This window comes from Oncorhynchus nerka, linkage group LG1 (assembly GCF_034236695.1).
Source record: "Oncorhynchus nerka isolate Pitt River linkage group LG1, Oner_Uvic_2.0, whole genome shotgun sequence".
NCBI classification, from domain to species: Eukaryota; Metazoa; Chordata; class Actinopteri; order Salmoniformes; family Salmonidae; genus Oncorhynchus; species Oncorhynchus nerka.
This window is the reverse complement of record NC_088396.1, coordinates 54,761,635-54,784,134: the sequence shown is the minus strand read 5'-3', so window position 1 is coordinate 54,784,134 and position 22,500 is coordinate 54,761,635. Positions and strand designations below refer to the sequence as shown.

The following is a 22,500-nucleotide window of genomic DNA, read 5'->3' as shown; positions in this document are numbered from 1 at the left end:
GCATTTGGTTCTTTAACGCACACACATATTCATCACTCCTCCCTGCGCCATTATAAGATAAGTTAACAATGTGGGTCGACACACAAATTAACTTCTGTCTTGGTGCATGCATTTCACACTTGTCAATGTTCATATTTGAGAGATACAATAATTATTATACTTATCAATGTTGTGGATGAGCGCATTGTTTGTTTGTTCTGTTCCTCTCTCTCCATCTCTGTAGCTTCCGGGTATGCTGGAAAAGGACCCGAGCTAAGGGAATTGGGTTGGCTTTATAGTGCCTGTCCCAAATGGCTCATTAATGCATATGGGCATATTGAAAGATATTGTCAGTAGTGATGTAATGTTGTAAATGTTATGTTGTGATATTGTTTAAAACAGTGTTGCAATGTATATCCTTTAGTATGTTTAGTTCATGGAAAATGTAGGTTTGTATTGTTAATTGATTAATTAATTAGGGTTAATTGTTCTGAGGGGAGGGGCTAGCCCTACAAAAGGAGCCTCTCTTTCAGTTAGAGGGGCATTTTTGGATTGAGCTGTGGATGGGGCAGCATTGTTTTTAAGATGTCCCATAAGGTAGACGTTGATGGCAGTACTGTTGTTTTTTGTTCCGGAATCACTTGTAAATACCACCTTTGCACAGAAGAACTTTTGCGGCTCCGCCATCTTTTTATTTTGATAGAGGTTAGGTTATCCAGTTTAGCCTTCTGGCCTACTCTACATGACATGGTCTATAGATGGTCTATAGATAGATGGTCTATAGATGGCCTATAGATGGTCTATAGATGGTCTATAGATAGATGGTCTATAGATGGTCTATAGATGGCCTATAGACGGTACCACATATTACCATATCATACCACATCAAACCACATAGTACCACATCAAACCACATAGTACCACATCAAACCACATAGTACCACATCAAACCACATAGTACCACATCATACCACATCATACCACATAGTACCACATCATACCACATCATACTACATAGTACCACATCATACCACATCATACTACATAGTACCACATCATACCACATAGTACCACATCATACCACATAGTACCACATCATACCAAATCATACCACATAGTACCACATCATACCACATCATACCACATCATACCACATAGTACCACATCAAACCACATAGTACCACACAGTACCACATCATACCACATAGTACCACATCATACCACATAGTACCACATAGTACCACACAGTAGCACATAGTACCACATAGTACCACATCGTACCACATCGCACCACATAGTACCACATCATACCACATCGCACCACATAGTACCACATCATACCACATCATACCACATCATACCAAATAGTACCACATCATACCACATAGTACCACACAGTACCACATCATACCACATAGTACCACATCATACCACATAGTACCACATAGTACCACACAGTAGCACATAGTACCACATAGTACCACATCATACCACATCGCACCACATAGTACCACATCATACCACATAGTACCACATCAAACCACATAGTACCACACAATACCACACAGTACCACATCATACCACATAGTACAACATAGTACCACATCATACCACATCGCACCACATAGTACCACATCATACCACATCATACCACATAGTACCACATCATACCACATCATACCACATCATACTACATAGTACCACATCATACCACATCATACTACATAGTACCACATCATACCACATCATACCACATCATACCACATAGTACCACATCATACCACATCATACCACATCATACCACATCATACCACATAGTACCACATCATACCACATAGTACCACATCATACCAAATCATACCACATAGTACCACATCATACCACATCATACCACATCATACCACATAGTACCACATCAAACCACATAGTACCACACAGTACCACATCATACCACATAGTACCACATCATACCACATAGTACCACATAGTACCACACAGTAGCACATAGTACCACATCATACCACATCGCACCACATAGTACCACATCATACCACATCGCACCACATAGTACCACATCATACCACATAGTACCACATCATACCACATCATACCAAATAGTACCACATCATACCACATAGTACCACACAGTACCACATCATACCACATAGTACCACATCATACCACATAGTACCACATAGTACCACACAGTAGCACATAGTACCACATAGTACCACATCATACCACATCGCACCACATAGTACCACATCATACCACATAGTACCACATCAAACCACATAGTACCACACAATACCACACAGTACCACATCATACCACATAGTACAACATAGTACCACATCATACCACATCGCACCACATAGTACCACATCATACCACATCATACCACATCAAACCACATCAAACCACATCAAACCACATCGCACCACATAGTACCACATCATACCACATCATACCACATCGCACCACATCAAACCACATCAAACCACATCAAACCACATCAAACCACATCGCACCACATAGTACCACATCATACCACATCATACCACATCGCACCACATCAAACCACATCAAACCACATCAAACCACATCAAACCACATCGCACCACATAGTACCACATCATACCACATAGTACAACATCGTACCACATAGTACCACACAATACCACATAGTACCACATAGTACCACATCATTCCACATAGTACCACACAATACCACGTAGTACCACATCATACCACATGGTACCACATAGTACCATATAGTACAAAATCATACCACATAGTACCACATAATACCACATAGCACCACACAATACCACATCACACCACATAGTACCACATAGTACCACATTGTACCACATAGTACCTCGTAGTACCACATAGTACCACATCGCACCAAATAGTACCACATCGTTCCACATAGTACCACATCATGCCACATAATACCACATAGTACCACATTGTACCACGTAATACCTCGTAGTACCACATAGTACCACATTGTACCACGTAATACCTCGTAGTACCACATTTTACCACATTGTAGGTATGAAGCCACTATTAATGTTGTGTCTATCTATGTATATTCTGACTCATGGAGACACTTAACGTCTGTCTGTTTCTCAAGTCCTCAGCCGAAAGACCGAGATTCAAACAGATAAACCTGTTACTTCTAAAGGTGATTCCAACATGATCTCTTGATCTCTGCAAACATTGGGTTAATAACTACCTTTAAAAGTCTATCACAGGTCATTGATCTCCATTGGACTGAATCTACACTCACTGAACGAGAATGAGATTCCATTTCTGTCCACACGACCTGTGATAGACGAGACACGAGGCACTTTTAACACAGTTGTTAAATATGGAGTCTCACCTGGATGTACTCCTTGCTGCTGTCCTCGTTGGGCGTCCACGCGTTGTTGCCGTTGTTAAGGCGGGCCTGCCGTGGCAACCATGTGTTGTCATAGAAGGAAGAGGAGGCGGTGATCTGGTCGTCAGAGATCTTCCCTGACTCCAGACCCAACGTGTTACTGCAATGGAAGGCTGGGGGAGGAGAGCGGTGGACCAATCAATCAATTAATCAATTAACTAATCAATAAACCAATCAATCAATGAGAGGTGGACCAATCATTCAATCAATCAATTAACTAATCAATAAACCAATCAATCAATGAGAGGTGGACCAATCAATCAATCAATTAACTAATCAATAAACCAATCAATCAATGAGAGGTGGACCAATCAATCAATCAATCAATTAACTAATCAATAAACCAATCAATCAATGAGCGGTGGACCAATCAATCAATTAATCAATTAACTAATCAATAAACCAATCAATCAATGAGCGGTGGACCAATCAATCAATTAATCAATTAACTAATCAATAAACCAATCAATCAATGAGAGGTGGACCAATCAATCAATCAATCAATTAACTAATCAATAAACCAATCAATCAATGAGAGGTGGACCAGTCAATCAATCAATCAATTAACTAATCAATAAACCAATCAATCAATGAGCGGTGGACCAATCAATCAATTAATCAATTAACTAATCAATAAACCAATCAATCAATGAGAGGTGGACCAATCATTCAATCAATCAATTAACTAATCAATAAACCAATCAATCAATGAGAGGTGGACCAATCAATCAATCAATTAACTAATCAATAAACCAATCAATCAATGAGAGGTGGACCAATCAATCAATCAATTAACTAATCAATAAACCAATCAATCAATGAGAGGTGGACCAATCAATCAATCAATTAACTAATCAATAAACCAATCAATCAATGAGAGGTGGACCAATCAATCAATCAATTAACTAATCAATAAACCAATCAATCAATGAGAGGTGGACCAATCAATCAATCAATCAATTAACTAATCAATAAACCAATCAATCAATGAGCGGTGGACCAATCAATCAATTAATCAATTAACTAATCAATAAACCAATCAATCAATGAGCTGTGGACCAATCAATCAATTAATCAATTAACTAATCAATAAACCAATCAATCAATGAGCGGTGGACCAATCAATCAATTAATCAATTAACTAATCAATAAACCAATAAATCAATGAGAGGTGGACCAATCATTCAATCAATCAATTAACTAATCAATAAACCAATCAATCAATGAGAGGTGGACCAATCAATCAATCAATTAACTAATCAATAAACCAATCAATCAATGAGAGGTGGACCAATCAATCAATCAATTAACTAATCAATAAACCAATCAATCAATGAGAGGTGGACCAATCAATCAATCAATTAACTAATCAATAAACCAATCAATCAATGAGAGGTGGACCAATCAATCAATCAATTAACTAATCAATAAACCAATCAATCAATGAGAGGTGGACCAATCAATCAATCAATTAACTAATCAATAAACCAATCAATCAATGAGAGGTGGACCAATCAATCAGCCACTCAATCAATGAGCGGTGGACCAATCAATCAATCAATCAATCAATGAGCGGTGGACCAATCAATCAATCAAGCAATGGATTAATCAATAACAGGTGGCCCAATCAATCAAGCAATAAATTAACCAATCAATAAACCAATCAATCAATGAGAGGTGGACCAATCAATCAACCACTCAATCAATGAGAGGTGGACCAATCAATCAACCAATCAATCAGTGACAGGTGGCCAAATCAATCAACCAATCAATCAATGAGAGGTGGACCAATCAATCAAGTAATCAATCTATGACAGGTGGCCCAATCAATCAAGCAATCAATGAACCAAACAATTAACCAATCAATCAATGACAGGTGGCCCAATCAATCAAGCAATCAATTAACCAATCAATCAATGAGAGGTGGACGAATCAATCAACCAATCAATCAATGACAGGTGGACCAATCAATCAACCAATGAGAGGTGGACCAATCAATCAACCAATCGATCAATGACAGGTGGACAGTCAGATACAGAACTGAAGAGAGAAGGATCAATAAACACACACACACAGCAGTACTTACTGTCGCTGACTTCTTTGTGTGTCATGTTGTAGCGAGCAGAGAAGCCATCTTTGGCCACGGCCATGTCCGTGTGGAAGGACAGAGACAGGATACCTGTAGACGACGTGATCTCAGGAGGGATCTTAGTTCCACAGTAACGTCCTATCAGAGGACCCACTGCAAACACATACACAAACCGGAGACCACCATTAGGAACATGACATTTTGTGACGTAACATAGCATAGCATTACATAACATAACATAGCATAGCATAGCATAGCATTACATAACGTAATATAGCATAGCATAGCATTACATAACGTAATATAGCCTAATATAAGATAATATAACGTAACGTAATGCAACATAACATAGCATAACATAACATAGCATAGCATAGCATAACATATTATATCATAACATAGCATAACATAACATAACATAACATAGCATAACATAACATAGCAGAACATAACATAGCACAACATAACATAACATAGCATAACATAACATAGCATAACATAGCATAACATAACATAACAAAGCATAACATAACATAACATAGCATAACATAACATAGCATAACATAGCATAACATAACATAACAAAGCATAACATAACATAGCATAACATAGCATAACATATCATAACATAGCATAACATAGCATAACATAACATAGCAGAACATAACATAGCATAGCATAGCATTACATAACGTAATATAGCATAGCATTACATAGCGTAATATAGCATAGCATAGCATTACATAACGTAATATAGCCTAATATAAGATAATATAACGTAACGTAATGCAACATAACATAGCATAACATAACATAGCATAGCATAGCATAACATATTATATCATAACATAGCATAACATAACATAACATAACATAGCATAACATAACATAGCAGAACATAACATAGCACAACATAACATAACATAGCATAACATAACATAGCATAACATAGCATAACATAACAAAGCATAACATAACATAACATAGCATAACATAACATAGCATAACATAGCATAACATAACATAACAAAGCATAACATAACATAGCATAACATAGCATAACATATCATAACATAACATAGCATAACATAACATAACATAGCATAATGAAAGTACGAGGTGGGAGAGGGTAGGGGGTGCGGGAGGGCATAAGGGAGCGGGAGGTAGGGTGCGGGAGGGCGGTAAGAAGGCCTAGGGTAGGGGGTGGGAGAGGGTAGGGGTGGGGAGAGGGTAGGGGGTGGGAGAGGGTAGGGGGGTGGGAGAGGGTAGGGGTGGGAGAGGGTAGGGAGTGAGGAGAGGGTAGGGGTTGCGTGAGGGTAGGGGCTGGGAGAGGGTAGGGGGTGGGATGGGTAGTGGGTGGGAGAGGGTAGGGGGTGCGGGAGGGTAGGGGTGGGAGAGAGTACGAGGTGGGAGAGGGTAGGGGGTGGGAGAGGGTAGGGGGTGCGGGAGGGTAGGGGTGGGAGAGGGTAGGGGCTGGGAGAGGGTAGGGGGTGGGATGGGTAGTGGGTGGGAGAGGGTAGGGGGTGCGGGAGGGTAGGGGGTGGGAGAGAGTACGAGGTGGGAGAGGGTAGGGGGTGGGAGAGGGTAGGGGTGCGGGAGGGTAGGGGGTGGGAGAGGGTAGGGGGTGGGAGAAAGGGTAGGGGGGGTGGGAGAGGGTAGGGGTGGGAGAGGGTAGGGGGTGCGGGAGGGTAGGGGGTGGGAGAGAGTACGAGGTGGGAGAGGGTAGGGGGTGGGAGAGGGTAGGGGGTGCGGGAGGGTAGGGGGTGGGAGAGGGTAGGGGGTGGGAGAAAGGGTAGGGGTGGGAGAGGGTAGGGGGTGGGAGAGGGTAGGGGGTGCGGGAGGGTAGGGGTGGGAGAAAGGGTAGGGGGTGGGAGAGGGTAGGGGGTGGGAGAAAGGGTAGGGGGTGGGAGAGGGTAGGGGTGGGAGAGGGTAGGGGGTGGGATGGGTAGTGGGTGGGAGAGGGTAGGGGGTGCGGGAGGGTAGGGGGTGGGAGAGAGTACGAGGTGGGAGAGGGTAGGGGGTGGGAGAGGGTAGGGGGGTGCGGGAGGGTAGGGGTGGGAGAGGGTAGGGGCTGGGAGAGGGTAGGGGGTGGGATGGGTAGTGGTGGGAGAGGGTAGGGGGTGCGGGAGGGTAGGGGGTGGGAGAGAGTACGAGGTGGGAGAGGGTAGGGGGTGGGAGGGGTAGGGGGGAGGGTAGGGGTGGGAGAGGGGTGGGAGAAAGGGTAGGGGGTGGGAGAGGGTAGGGGGTAGAGGGGGGAGTGCGGGAGGGTGGGGTGGAGAGGGTAGGGGGTGGGAGAGGGTAGGGGGTGGGAGAGAGGTAGGGGTGGGGAGGGTAGGGGGTGGGAGAGGGTAGGGGGTGGGAGAAAGGGTAGGGGGTGGGAGAGGGTAGGGGTGGGAGAGGGTAGGGGGTGCGGGAGGGTAGGGGGTGGGAGAAAGGGTAGGGGGTGGGAGAGGGTAGGGGGTGGGAGAAAGGGTAGGGGGTGGGAGAGGGTAGGGGGTGGGAGAGGGTAGGGGGTGCGGAAGGGCATAAGGGAGCGGGAGGTGGGGTGCGGGAGGGCGGTAAAGAAGGCCTATGAGCCCGGGTTTCTGGGACTAATACATTCATCTTGTAGCTCTCTCTTTCTTTCTTTCTTTCTCTCACTTTCTCACTCTCTCGTTCTCTCTCTGACTCCCAGGTACGGAAGACAAGGTAAACGAGGAAAAGCAATCGATCAGAAATATAGATTTTTCCTTGTTTTTGGAGTGGTTGGACATATGAAATAGGCCTCTTGAGCAAATAGGAGAAATAATTATTTGTTGATAGGGCTGAACTGAACATTACCATATCAATACACAGGGCATTACCATATCAATACACAGCACATTACCATACCAATACTAGAGGGACATTACCATATCAATACTAGTGGCACATTACCATATCAATACACAGGACATTACCATACCAATACTAGAGGTACATTACCATATCAATACTAGTGGCACATTACCATATCAATACACCATACATTACCATATCAATACACAGGACATTACCATATCAATACACCATACATTACCATATCAATACACCGGACATTACCATATCAATACACAGGACATTACCATATCAATACACAGTACATTACCATATCAATACACAGGACATTACCATATCAATGCACCATACATTACCATATCAATACACAGGACATTACCATATCAATACTAGAGGGACATTACCATACCAATACTAGAGGGACATTACCACATCAATACACAGGACATTACCATATCAATACACATGACATTACCATATCAATACACAGTACATTACCATATCAATACACATGACATTACCATATCAATACACCATACATCACCATATCAATACACAGGACATTACCATATCAATACACATTACATTACCATATCAATACACGTGACATTACCATATCAATACACAGGACATTACCATATCAATACACAGTACATTACCATATCAATACACAGTACATTACCACATCAATACACAGTACATTACCATATCAATACACAGTACATTACCATATCAATACACATGACATTACCATATCAATACACAGGACATTACCATATCAATACTAGAGGGACATTACCATACCAATACACATGACATTACCATATCAATACTAGAGGGACATTACCTTATCAATACTAGATGGACATTACCATACCAATACTAGAGGGACATTACCATACCAATACACAGGACATTACCATATCAATACTAGAGGTACATTACCTTATCAATACTAGAGGGACATTACCACATCAATACACAGGACATTACCATATCAATACACAGGACATTACCATACCAATACTAGAGGTACATTACCATATCAATACTAGTGGCACATTACCATATCAATACACAGTACATTACCATATCAATACACAGTACATTACCACATCAATACACAGGACATTACCATATCAATACACAGTACATTACCATATCAATACACATGACATTACCATATCAATACACAGTACATTACCACATCAATACACAGTACATTACCATATCAATACACATGACATTACCATATCAATACACAGGACATTACCATATCAATACTAGAGGGACATTACCTTATCAATACTAGAGGGACATTACCATACCAATACTAGAGGGACATTACCATGTCGATACACATGACATTACCATATCAATACACAGGACATTACCATATCAATACTAGAGGGACATTACCATATCAATACTAGAGGGACATTACCATGTCAATACTAGAGAGACATTATCATATCAATACTAGAGGGACATTACCATACCAATACTAGAGGGACATTACCATATCAATACTAGAGGGACATTACCATGTCGATACACATGACATTACCATATCAATACACAGGACATTACCTTATCAATACTAGAGGTACATTACCATACCAATACTAGAGGGACATTACCGTATCAATACACAGGACATTACCATATAGATACACATGACATTACCATATCAATACTAGAGGGACATTACCATATCAAGACTAGAGGGACATTATCATATCAATACTAGAGGGACATTATCATATCAATACTAGAGGGACATTATCATATCAATACTAGAGGGACATTACCATATCAATACTAGAGGGACATTACCTTATCAATACTAGAGGTACATTACCATGTCGATACACATGACATTACCAGATCAATGCTAGAGGGACATTATCATATAAAGACTAGAGGGGCATTACCTTATCAATACTAGAGGGACATTACCATATCAATACACAGGACATTACCATATCAATACACAGGACATTACCATATCAATACACAGGACATTACCATATCAATACACAGGACATTACCATACCAATACTAGAGGGACATTACCATATCAATACACAGTACATTACCATATCAATACTAGAGGGACATTACCATACCAATACTAGAGGGACATTACCATACCAATACTAGAGGGACATTACCGTATCAATACACATGACATTACCATATCAATACTAGAGGGACATTACCATATCAATACTAGAGGGACATTACCATATCAATACCCAGGACATTACCATATCAATACTAGAGGGACATTACCATATCAATACTAGAGGGACATTACCATATCAATACACATACCATTACCATATCAATACACCGGACATTACCATATCAATACTAGAGGGACATTACCTTATCAATACTAGTGGCACATTACCATATCAATACACAGGACATTACCATACCAATACTAGAGGTACATTACCATATCAATACGAGTGGCACATTACCATATCAATACACAGTACATTACCATATCAATACACAGGACATTACCATATCAATACACAGTACATTACCACATCAATACACAGTACATTACCATATCAATACACAGGACATTACCATATCAATACTAGAGGGACATTACCTTATCAATACTAGAGGGACATTACCATACCAATACTAGAGGGACATTACCATGTCGATACACATGACATTACCATATCAATACACAGGACATTACCATATCAATACTAGAGGGACATTACCATATCAATACTAGAGGGACATTACCATGTCAATACTAGAGAGACATTATCATATCAATACTAGAGGGACATTACCATACCAATACTAGAGGGACATTACCATATCAATACTAGAGGTACATTACCATACCAATACTAGAGGGACATTACCGTATCAATACACAGGGCATTACCATATCAATACACAGGACATTACCATACCAATACTAGAGGGACATTACCATGTCGATACACATGACATTACCATATCAATACTAGAGGGACATTACCATATCAAGACTAGAGGGACATTATCATATCAATACTAGAGGGACATTATCATATCAATACTAGAGGGACATTATCATATCAATACTAGAGGGACATTACCATATCAATACTTTAGGGACATTACCATATCAATACTAGAGGGACATTACCTTATCAATACTAGAGGTTCATTACCATGTCGATACACATGACATTACCAGATCAATGCTAGAGGGACATTATCATATAAAGACTAGAGGGGCATTACCTTATCAATACTAGAGGGACATTACCATATCAATACTAGAGGGACATTACCATATCAATACACAGGACATTACCATATCAATACACAGGACATTACCATACCAATACTAGAGGGACATTACCATATCAATACACAGTACATTACCATATCAATACTAGAGGGACATTACCATACCAATACTAGAGGGACATTACCATACCAATACTAGAGGGACATTACCGTATCAAGACTAGAGGGACATTATCATATCAATACTAGAGGGACATTATCATATCAATACTAGAGGGACATTATCATATCAATACTAGAGGGACATTACCATATCAATACTTTAGGGACATTACCATATCAATACTAGAGGGACATTACCTTATCAATACTAGAGGTTCATTACCATGTCGATACACATGACATTACCAGATCAATGCTAGAGGGACATTATCATATAAAGACTAGAGGGGCATTACCTTATCAATACTAGAGGGACATTACCATATCAATACTAGAGGGACATTACCATATCAATACACAGGACATTACCATATCAATACACAGGACATTACCATACCAATACTAGAGGGACATTACCATATCAATACACAGTACATTACCATATCAATACTAGAGGGACATTACCATACCAATACTAGAGGGACATTACCATACCAATACTAGAGGGACATTACCGTATCAATACACATGACATTACCATATCAATACTAGAGGGACATTACCATATCAATACTAGAGGGACATTACCATATCAATACTAGAGGGACATTACCATATCAATACCCAGGACATTACCATATCAATACTAGAGGGACATTACCATATCAATACTAGAGGGACATTACCATATCAATACACATACCATTACCATATCAATACACCGGACATTACCATATCAATACTAGAGGGACATTACCTTATCAATACTAGAGGGACATTACCATATCAATACACCGTACATTACCATATCAATACTAGAGGGACATTACCATATCAATACCCTGGACATTACCATATCAATAATAGAGGGACATTACCTTATCAATACTAGAGGGACATTACCATATCAATACTAGAGGGACATTATCATATCAATACTAGGTGGACATTACCTTATCAATACTAGAGGGACATTGCCTTATCAATACTAGCGGGACATTACCTTATCAATACTAGAGGGACATTACCATATCAATACTAGAGGGACATTACCTTATCAATACTAGAGGGACATTACCATATCAATACTAGAGGGACATTACCATATCAATACACAGGACATTACCATATCAATACTAGAGGGACATTACCATATCAATACTAGAGGGACATTACCATATCAATACACAGGACATTACTATATGAATACTAGAGGGACATTACCATATGAATACTAGAGGGACATTACCATATCAATACTAGAGGGACATTACCTTATCAATATTAGGGGGGCATTACCATATCAATACTAGAGGGACATTACCATATCAATACTAGGGGGCATTACCATATCAATACTAGAGGGACATTACCATATCAATACTAGGGGGCATTACCATATCAATACTAGAGGGACATTACCTTATCAATACTAGGGGGGCATTACCATATCAATACTAGAGGGACATTACCGTATCAATACTAGAGGGACATTACCATATCAATACACCGGACATTACCATATCAATACTAGAGGGACATTACCATTTCAAGACTACCCTCTACCTAGAAAGAAGCAGGCTCTGCTAGGGGCTCACTAGAGGAGCTGCCAGGGGCTGACTAGAGTAGCTGCCAGGGGCTGGCCTTGAAGAAATAGTACTGTATGTTGTGTGCAGAATACTTGTGTATGTGTGTGTGTGTGTGTAGTGTATTTTGTGTGTCTTTAAGACTCACCCTGTGGTAGACCGTCCCAGACCTCCAACCAGTCGTACTTGCAGTCTCCCTCTCCCCCGGGGAGGGGGTCGTTCTCCAGATCAAAGGTCAGGAATGTCAGGGCCACGTCCATGGCCGGGGGCACGATGATTATAAAGGAACACTCCAGGTTATGAGGGTATTTATCAGGGAACCCCGGAGACTCAATGATCCCGTTCTGACTGGTGAAGTTACGGGAGCAGTCTGAACCTGAAACACACAAATAACACAGGAGATTCAATAATGGATCAATCAGTCAGTCAGTCAGACAATCAGTCAGTCAGTCAAACAGTCAGTCAGACAATCAGTCAGTCAGACAATCAGTCAGTCAGTCAGTCAGACAATCAGTCAATCAGTCAATCAGTCAGACAATCAGTCAGACAGTCAGTCAATCAGTCAGACAGTCAGTCAGTCAGTCAGTCAGACAATCAGTCAGTCAGTCAGTCAGACAATCAGTCAATCAGTCAGTCAGTCAGACAATCAGTCAGACAGTCAGTCAATCAGTCAGACAGTCAGTCAGTCAGTCAGTCAGTCAGACAATCAGTCAATCAGTCAGACAATCAGTCAATCAGTCAGACAATCAGTCAATCAGTCAGTCAGTCAGACAATCAGTCAGTCAGACAATCAGTCAGTCAGTCAGTCAGACAATCAGTCAATCAGTCAATCAGTCAGACAATCAGTCAGACAATCAGTCAATCAGTCAATCAGTCAGACAATCAGTCAGACAGTCAGTCAATCAGTCAGACAGTCAGTCAGTCAGTCAGTCAGTCAGACAATCAGTCAGTCAGTCAGTCAGACAATCAGTCAATCAGTCAGTCAGTCAGACAATCAGTCAGTCAGTCAGACAATCAGTCAGTCAGACAATCAGTCAGTCAGTCAGTCAGACAATCAGTCAATCAGTCAATCAGTCAGTCAATCAGTCAGACAGTCAGTCAATCAGTCAGACAATCAGTCAGTCAGTCAGTCAGTCAGACAATCAGTCAATCAGTCAGACAATCAGTCAATCAGTCAGACAGTCAGTCAATCAGTCAATCAGTCAGACAGTCAGTCAATCAGTCAGACAATCAGTCAATCAGTCAGACAGTCAGTCAGTCAGTCAATCAGTCAGACAGTCAGTCAATCAGTCAGTCAATCAGTCAGTCAGTCAGTCAGTCAGACAATCAGTCAGTCAGTCAGTCAGACAGTCAGTCAATCAGTCAGAGTCAGTCAGACAATCAGTCAGTCAGTCAGTCAATCAGTCAGACAGTCAGTCAGTCAGTCAATCAGTCAGTCAGTCAGTCAGTCAGACAATCAGTCAGTCAGTTAGACAGACAATCAGTCAGTCAGTCAGACAATCAGTCAGTCAGTCAGTCAGTCAATCAGTCAATCAGTCAGTCAGTCAATCAATCAGTCAGTCAGTCAGACAGTCAGTCAGTCAGTTAGACAGACAATCAGTCAGACAATCGGTCAGTCAGTCAGTCAGTCGATCAGTCAGTCAGTCAGTCAGTCAGTCGATCAGTCAGTCAGTCAGTCAATCAGTCTCTCTCTCTATTTCTCTCTCTCTCTCTCTGTCCTCTCTCTCCCTCTCAGTCAATCAGTGAGTCAATCAGTCAGTCAGTCAATAAATCAGTCTCTTTCTCTTTCTCTGTCTCTCTCTCCATCTCTGTCTCTGTGTCTGTCCTCTCTCTCCATCTCTGTCTCTGTGTCTGTCCTCTCTCTCCATCTCTGTCTCTGTGTCTGTCCTCTCTCTCCCTCTCAGTCAATCAGTCAGTCAGTCAGTCAATCAGTCAGTCAGTCAGTCAATCAGTCTCTCTCTCCATCTCTGTCTCTGTGTCTGTCTCTCTCTCCATCTCTGTCTCTCTCTCCATCTCTGTCTCTGTGTCTGTCTCTCTCTCTTTCTCTGTCTCTGTGTCTGTCCTCTCTCTCTCTCTCTGTCTCTGTGTCTGTCCTCTCTCTCCATCTCTGTCTCTGTGTCTGTCCTCTCTCTCCCTCTCTGTCTCTGTGTCTGTCCTCTCTCTCCATCTCTGTCTCTGTGTCTGTCCTCTCTCTCATCTCTGTCTCAGTGTCTGTCCTCTCTCCATCTCTGTCTCTGTGTCTGTCCTCCTCAACCATCTCTGTCTCTGTGTCTGTCCTCTCTCTCCATCTCTGTCTCTTTCTCTGTCTCTATCTCCATCTCTGTCTCTGTGTCTGTCCTCTCTCTCCCTCTCAGTCAATCAGTGAGACAATCAGTCAGTCAGTCAGTCAATCAGTCTCTCAGGCTTTCTCTCTCTCTCTCTCCATCTCTGTCTCTGTGTCTGTCCTCTCTCCATCTCTGTCTCTGTGTCTGTCCTCTCTCTCCATCTCTGTCTCTGTGTCTGTCCTCAGTCCCTCAATCAGTCAATCAGTCAGTCAGTCAGTCAATCAGTCAGACAGTCAGTCAATCAGTCAGAGAGAGGATCTCTGTCTCTGTGTCTGTCTCTCTCTCCACCTCTGTCTCTCTCTCTCCATCTCTGTCTCTGTGTCTGTCTCTCTCTCCATCTCTGTCTCTCTCTCCATCTCTGTCTCTGTGTCTGTCTCTCTCTCTTTCTCTGTCTCTGTGTCTGTCCTCTCTCTCCCTCTCTGTCTCTGTGTCTGTCCTCTCTCTCCATCTCTGTCTCTGTGTCTGTCCTCTCTCTCCCTCTCTGTCTCTGTGTCTGTCCTCTCTCTCCATCTCTGTCTCTGTGTCTGTCCTCTCTCTCCATCTCTGTCTCAGTGTCTGTCCTCTCTCTCCCTCTCTGTCTCTGTGTCTGTCCTCTCTCTCCATCTCTGTCTCTGTGTCTGTCCTCTCTCTCCATCTCTGTCTCTTTCTCTGTCTCTATCTCCATCTCTGTCTCTGTGTCTGTCCTCTCTCTCCCTCTCAGTCAATCAGTGAGTCAATCAGTCAGTCAGTCAGTCAATCAGTCTCTTTCTCTTTCTCTGTCTCTCTCTCCATCTCTGTCTCTGTGTCTGTCCTCTCTCTCCATCTCTGTCTCTGTGTCTGTCCTCTCTCTCCATCTCTGTCTCTGTGTCTGTCTCTATCTCCATCTCTGTCTCTGTGTCTGTCCTCTCTCCATCTCTGTCTCTGTGTCTGTCCTCTCTCTCCCTCTCAGTCTCTGTGTCTGTCTCTCTCTCCATCTCTGTCTCTGTGTCTGTCCTCTCTCTCCATCTCTGTCTCTGTGTCTGTCCTCTCTCTCCATCTCTGTCTCTGTGTCTGTCTCTATCTCCATCTCTGTCTCTGTGTCTGTCCTCTCTCTCCATCTCTGTCTCTGTGTCTGTCCTCTCTCTCCATCTCTGTCTCTGTGTCTGTCTCTATCTCCATCTCTGTCTCTGTGTCTGTCCTCTCTCTCCCTCTCAGTCAATCAGTCAATAAATCAGTCTCTTTCTCTTTCTCTGTCTCTGTGTCTGTCCTCTCTCTCCATCTCTGTCTCTGTCTCTCTCTCCATCTCTGTCTCTGTGTCTGTCTCTCTCTACATCTCTGTCTCCATCTCTGTCTCTGTGTCTGTCCTCTCTCTCCATCTCTGTCTCTGTGTCTGTCTCTCTCTCCATCTCTGTCTCTGTGTCTGTCTCTATCTCCATCTCTGTCTCTGTGTCTGTGTCTCTGTGTCTGTCCTCTGTCTCCATCTCTGTGTCTGTCTCTGTGTCTGTCTCTCTCTCCATCTCTGTCTCTGTCTCTGTCTCTGTGTCTGTCTCTCTCTCCATCTCTGTCTCTGTCTCTGTCTCTCTCTCCCTCTCTGTCTCTGTCTCTCTCTCTCCCTCTCTGTCTCTGTCTCTGTCTCTGTCTCTGTCTCTCTCTCCCTCTCTGTCTCTGTCTCTGTCTCTGTCTCTCTCTCCATCTCTGTCTCTGTGTCTGTCCTCTCTCTCCATCTCTGTCTCTGTGTCTGTCTCTCTCTCCATCTCTGTCTCTGTGTCTGTCTCTCTCTCCATCTCTGTCTCTCTCTCCAGCTCTGTCTCTGTGTCTGTCCTCTCTCTCCATCTCTGTCTCTGTCTCTGTCTCTGTGTCTGTCTCTCTCTCCATCTCTGTCTCTCTCTCCATCTCTGTCTCTGTGTCTGTCCTCTCTCTCCATCTCTGTCTCTGTCTCTCTCTCCATCTCTGTCTCTCTCTCCATCTCTGTCTCTGTCTCTGTGTCTGTGTCTCTGTCTCTGTCTCTGTCTCTCTCTCCATCTCTGTCTCTCTCTCCATCTCTGTCTCTGTGTCTGTGTCTCTTTCCTTCAACCTACATGTTGTAAAGAGAGGTTTAGATGAATTACAGCAGAGACACTAATAGCTATATTCACCAGTGTGTTGTCAGTCTGTTTAGTTCACTCAGAGATACCCTGTAGGTGTTGGTCCTATGGGTCCCTTTAACCCGGTGGTCATTAGTACAGTTAACTAGACAACACAGCCTTTGGTCCTAAAGTCTACGTCACAGAGAAAGAGACACAAGAGCGGGATCAGATCAATGGATGAGCTACCAGAGAATCCCCTCAGGCCACCAGCTTGTCTGCTCAGTACTAAACACCGACAGGAGAGATGCTGCAGTCCCTGAGGACACAGTCTATTCATTAGACAACATGCAACAGGCAGACGGACATCTTTTGTATTGTGTTTTTTGTGATCATCTGTTTATTACAATTTATTTAGACTGTTTAGGGGAAACAGAGAGAGAGAGAGACAGAGACAGAGACAGAGAGGGAGAGAGAGAGACAGAGACAGAGAGGGAGAGAGAGACAGAGACAGAGACAGAGACTGAGAGGGAGAGAGAGGACAGACACAGAGACAGAGAGAGAGAGAGAGAGACCAGAGAGAGAGGGAGGGCTCTGTTCACAAACACACAGAGAGATGAACCTGGAGAAGAGTCCCCTAAGAGACAGACACAGACACACCCTACAGAGAGATGAACCTGGAGAGAGAGGGAGTACCTAAGACAAACACACCCACACACACAGGTCCTGGGGCTCTGTCTACAGACACACCCTACAGAGATGAACCTGAGAGAGAGTACCCTAGAGCTGGTCCTGGGGCTCTGGTACACAAACACACCCTACAGAGAGATGAACCTGGGAAGAGTACCTAGAGAGAGAGGTCCTGGGGCTCTGAGAGAGACACAAACACACCCTAGAGAGATGAACCTGGAGAGAAAGACCTAAGAAGCTGGTCCTGGAGCTCTGTTCACAAACACACCCTACAGAGAGATGAACCTGGAGAGAGAGACAAGAAGCTGGTCCTGGGGAGACAGACACCCTACAGAGATGACAGAGAAGAGACCCTAAGAGAGCTGATCCTGGGAGTTCCACAAACACACCCTACAGAGAGATGAACCTGAGAGAGAGAAGAGGTCCTGGGGAGTACACAAAACAGACCCAGAGAGAGAGTAGAGAGCTGGTCCTGAGGAGTACAGAGACACACCCTAGACAGAGAGATGAACCTGAGAGAGAGAGGGAGAGGCTCTGAGAGAGAGAGACCCTAGAGAGAGAGAGAGAGAGAGAGAGAGAGAGAGAGAGAGAGAGAGAGAGAGAGAGAGAGAGACAGAGAGGGAGAGAGAGAGAGAGAGAGAGAGAGAGAGATCCAATCACCTTGAATGAGCTACAGGACAAAATACAAACCCTCCAACCCAAAAAGGCCTGTGGTGTTGATGGTATCCTCAAAGAAATGATCAAATATACAGACAACAAATTCCAATTGGCTATACTAAAACTCTTTAACATCATCCTTAGCTCTGGCATCTTCCCCAATATTTGGAACCGAGGACTGATCACCCCAATCCACAAAAGTGGAGACAAATTTGACCCCAATAACTACCGTGAGAAATGCGTTAACAGCAACCTTGGGAAAAGGTTCTGCATTATTATTAACAGCAGACAAATGTCAAATTGGCTTTTTACCAAATTATGACAGACCACGTATTCACCCTGCACACCCTAACTGACAACCAAACAAACCAAAACAAAGGCAAAGTCTTCTCATGTTTTGTTGATTTCAAAAAGGCCTTCGACTCAATTTGGCATGATGGTCTGCAAAACAAATTCATGGAAAGTGATGTTGGGGGTAAAACATACAACATTATAAAATCCATGTACACAAACAACAAGTGTGTGGTTAAAATAGGCAAAACACACACATTTCTTTCCACAGGGCCATGGGGTGAGACAGGGATGCAGGTTAAGCCCCACCCTCTTCAACATATCAATCAACAAATTGGCGCGGGCACGAGAAATGTCTGCAGCACCCGGCCTCACCCTACTAGAGATGAACCTGGAAGTCAAATGTCTAAGTTTGCTGATGATCTGGTGCTCTGTCACAAACAACCAAGGAGGGCCTACAGCAGCACCTAGATCTTCCTGGGGCTCTGATTCTGTCAGACCTGGGCCCTGACAGTAAATCTCAGTAAGACAAAATACCTAATGGTCCTGAGGACTGTTACAAACACACCCTTCCACAACCACCTAAAAGGAAAAAAGCCATCGCCTGTAGAGAGATGAACCTGGAGAAGAGTACCCTAAGCAAGCTGGTCCTGGGGCTCTGTTCACAAACACACCCTGGGGCTCTGTTGTCCTGGGTCACAAACACACCCTACAGAGAGATGAACCTGGAGAAGAGTACCAAACACACCCTAAGAGATGAACCTGCAAGCTGGTCCTGGGGCTCTGTACACAAACACACCCTACAGAGAGATGAACCTGGAGAAGAGTACCCTAAGCAAGCTGGTCCTGGGGCTCTGTTCACAAACACACCCTACAGAGAGATGAACCTGGAGAAGAGTACCCTAAGCAAGCTGGTCCTGGGGCTCTGTTCACAAACACACCCTACAGAGAGATGAACCTGGAGAAGAGTCCCCTAAGCAAGCTGGTCCTGGGGCTCTGTTCACAAGCACACCCCCCAGGACAGCAACACAATTAGACCCAACCAAATCATGAGAAAACAAAAAGATAATTACTTGACACATTGGAAAGAGTTAACAAAAAAACAGAGCAAACTAGAATGCTATTTGGCCCTAAACAGAGAGTACACAGTGACAGAACACCTGACCACTGTGACTGACCCAAACTTAAGGAAAGCTTTGACTATGTACAGACTCAGAGAGCATAGCCTTGCTATTGAGAAAGGCCGCTGTAGGCAGACATGACTCTCAGGAGAAGACAGGCTATGTGCTCACTGCCCACAAAATGAGGTGGAAACTGAGCTGCACTTCCTAACCTCCTGCCCAATGTATGACCAAATTAGAGAGACATATTTCCCCCAGATTACACAGATCCACAAAGAATTCGAAAACAAATCCAATTTTGATAAACTCCCATATCTACTGGGTGAAATTCCACAGTGTGCCATCACAGCAGCAAGATGTGTGACCTGTTGCCACGAGAAAAGGGCAACCAGTGAAGAACACACACCATTGTAAATACAACCCATATTTATGCTTATTTATTTTATCTTGTGTCCTTTAACCATTTGTACATTGTTAATACACTGTATATATATATAATATGACATTTGTAATGTCTTTATTGTTTTGAAACTTCTGTATGTGTAATGTTTACTGTTAATTTTATTGTTTATTTCACTTTATATATTATCTACCTCACTTGCTTTGGCAATGTTAACACATGTTTCCCATGCTAATAAAGCCCTTGAATTGAATTGAATTGAGAGAGAGAGAGAGAGAGACAGAGGGAGAGAGAGAGAGATAGAAAGAGAGTCTCCTTCCTCACCCCCACCATGTCTCCTTCCTCCCCCCCACCCTGTCTCCTTCCTCACCCCCACCCTGTCTCCTTCCTCACCCCCACCCTGTCTCCTTCCTCCCCCAACCCTGTCCCCCTCACTCTGTCTCCTTCTCCCCCACCCTGTCTCCTTCTCCTCTACCCTGTCTCCTTCTCCCCCACCCTGTCTCCTTCTCCCCCACCCTGTCTCCTTCTCCCCCACCCTGTCTCCCCCACCCTTCTCCCCCACCCTGTCTCCTTCTCCTCCACCCTGTCTCATTCCCCCTCCAACCCCCTACTGACAGGCAATATGTCAGGTAGGCACGTGTGGTGGGCTCTGGGGAGTGGCCCATGCCTCTCAGCTCTGTGAGTGAGACCTCTGGGTTAGACAGGTCTGGGCTTGTCTGTCTCACCATCCCACCAGCACTAACTGAGACTCTTACAGAAACAACCCTCTATGTTTGTGCGTTCTTGTTGTCAGACCTCTGCTAAGGAGGAACGAAACACCTTACAAGCTCTGCTCATAAATGTTTGCGTGTGTGTGTGGGGGGAGGGGGACTTTTGAGTCGTTGCAAGATGAGAGGGTAATATGATGTCACAGCTCCAGCTTCGTCCTCCTCGTTCGGTCCTGTGAGAGACGTGTAGCTAGTACCAGCCGTGGTGTGTGTGTGTGTGTGTGTGTGTGTGTGAACCCTGCAGGGTCACAGCTGGTGAGGTAGTATATAAATAGAGTTAAGAGCTACAGATGACTCTCTGTTTGTTCTTTGATCCACTGATATTTCTGGCCTTCCTCCTCTCCTCTCCTCCCTGACCACCTTCCCTTGAGCCTGTCAACAACAGCCCCCCTCCTCTGTTTTATCTCTCTCTGCCCCAACATACCCTCAAAACTCAAATAATCATCAGAGATTGGTCGTTATTTCGCATATCAACAAGCATGTCTAGAACATGATACTGGTCCTCAGGCAAGAGCATATGTATGTGTCCCAATTCAATTCAATTCAAGGGCTTTATTGGCATGGGAAACATGTGTTAACATTGCCAAAGCAAGTGAGGTAGATAATATACAAAAGTGAAATAAACAATAAATATTAACAGTAAACATTATACAAACAGAAGTTTCAAAACAATAAACACATTACAAATGTCATATTACGTATATATATATATATATATATATATATACAGTGTTGTAACGATGTACAAATGGTTTAAAGTACACAAGTACAATTATATATATATATATACAGTGGTGAAAAAAAAGTATTTAGTCAGCCACCAATTGTGCAAGTTCTCCCACTTAAAAAGATGAGAGAGGCCTGTAATTTTC

General features: G+C 43.1%; 1 protein-coding gene across 1 annotated transcript in view; it reads right to left on the bottom strand.

Moving 5' to 3' along the window:
- LOC115124509 (neuropilin-2-like) overlaps positions 1–22,500 on the bottom strand; it is a 155,791-nt gene that overhangs the window by 34,450 nt on the left and 98,841 nt on the right. The window contains exons 4-6 of the mRNA XM_065018326.1: positions 13,506–13,733; positions 5,514–5,669; positions 3,371–3,540 (exon numbers count right to left, since the gene is read on the bottom strand). Of these exons, the coding sequence (XP_064874398.1) occupies positions 3,371–3,540; positions 5,514–5,669; positions 13,506–13,733 (554 nt within the window). The remainder of the gene's footprint in view (positions 1–3,370; positions 3,541–5,513; positions 5,670–13,505; positions 13,734–22,500) is intronic.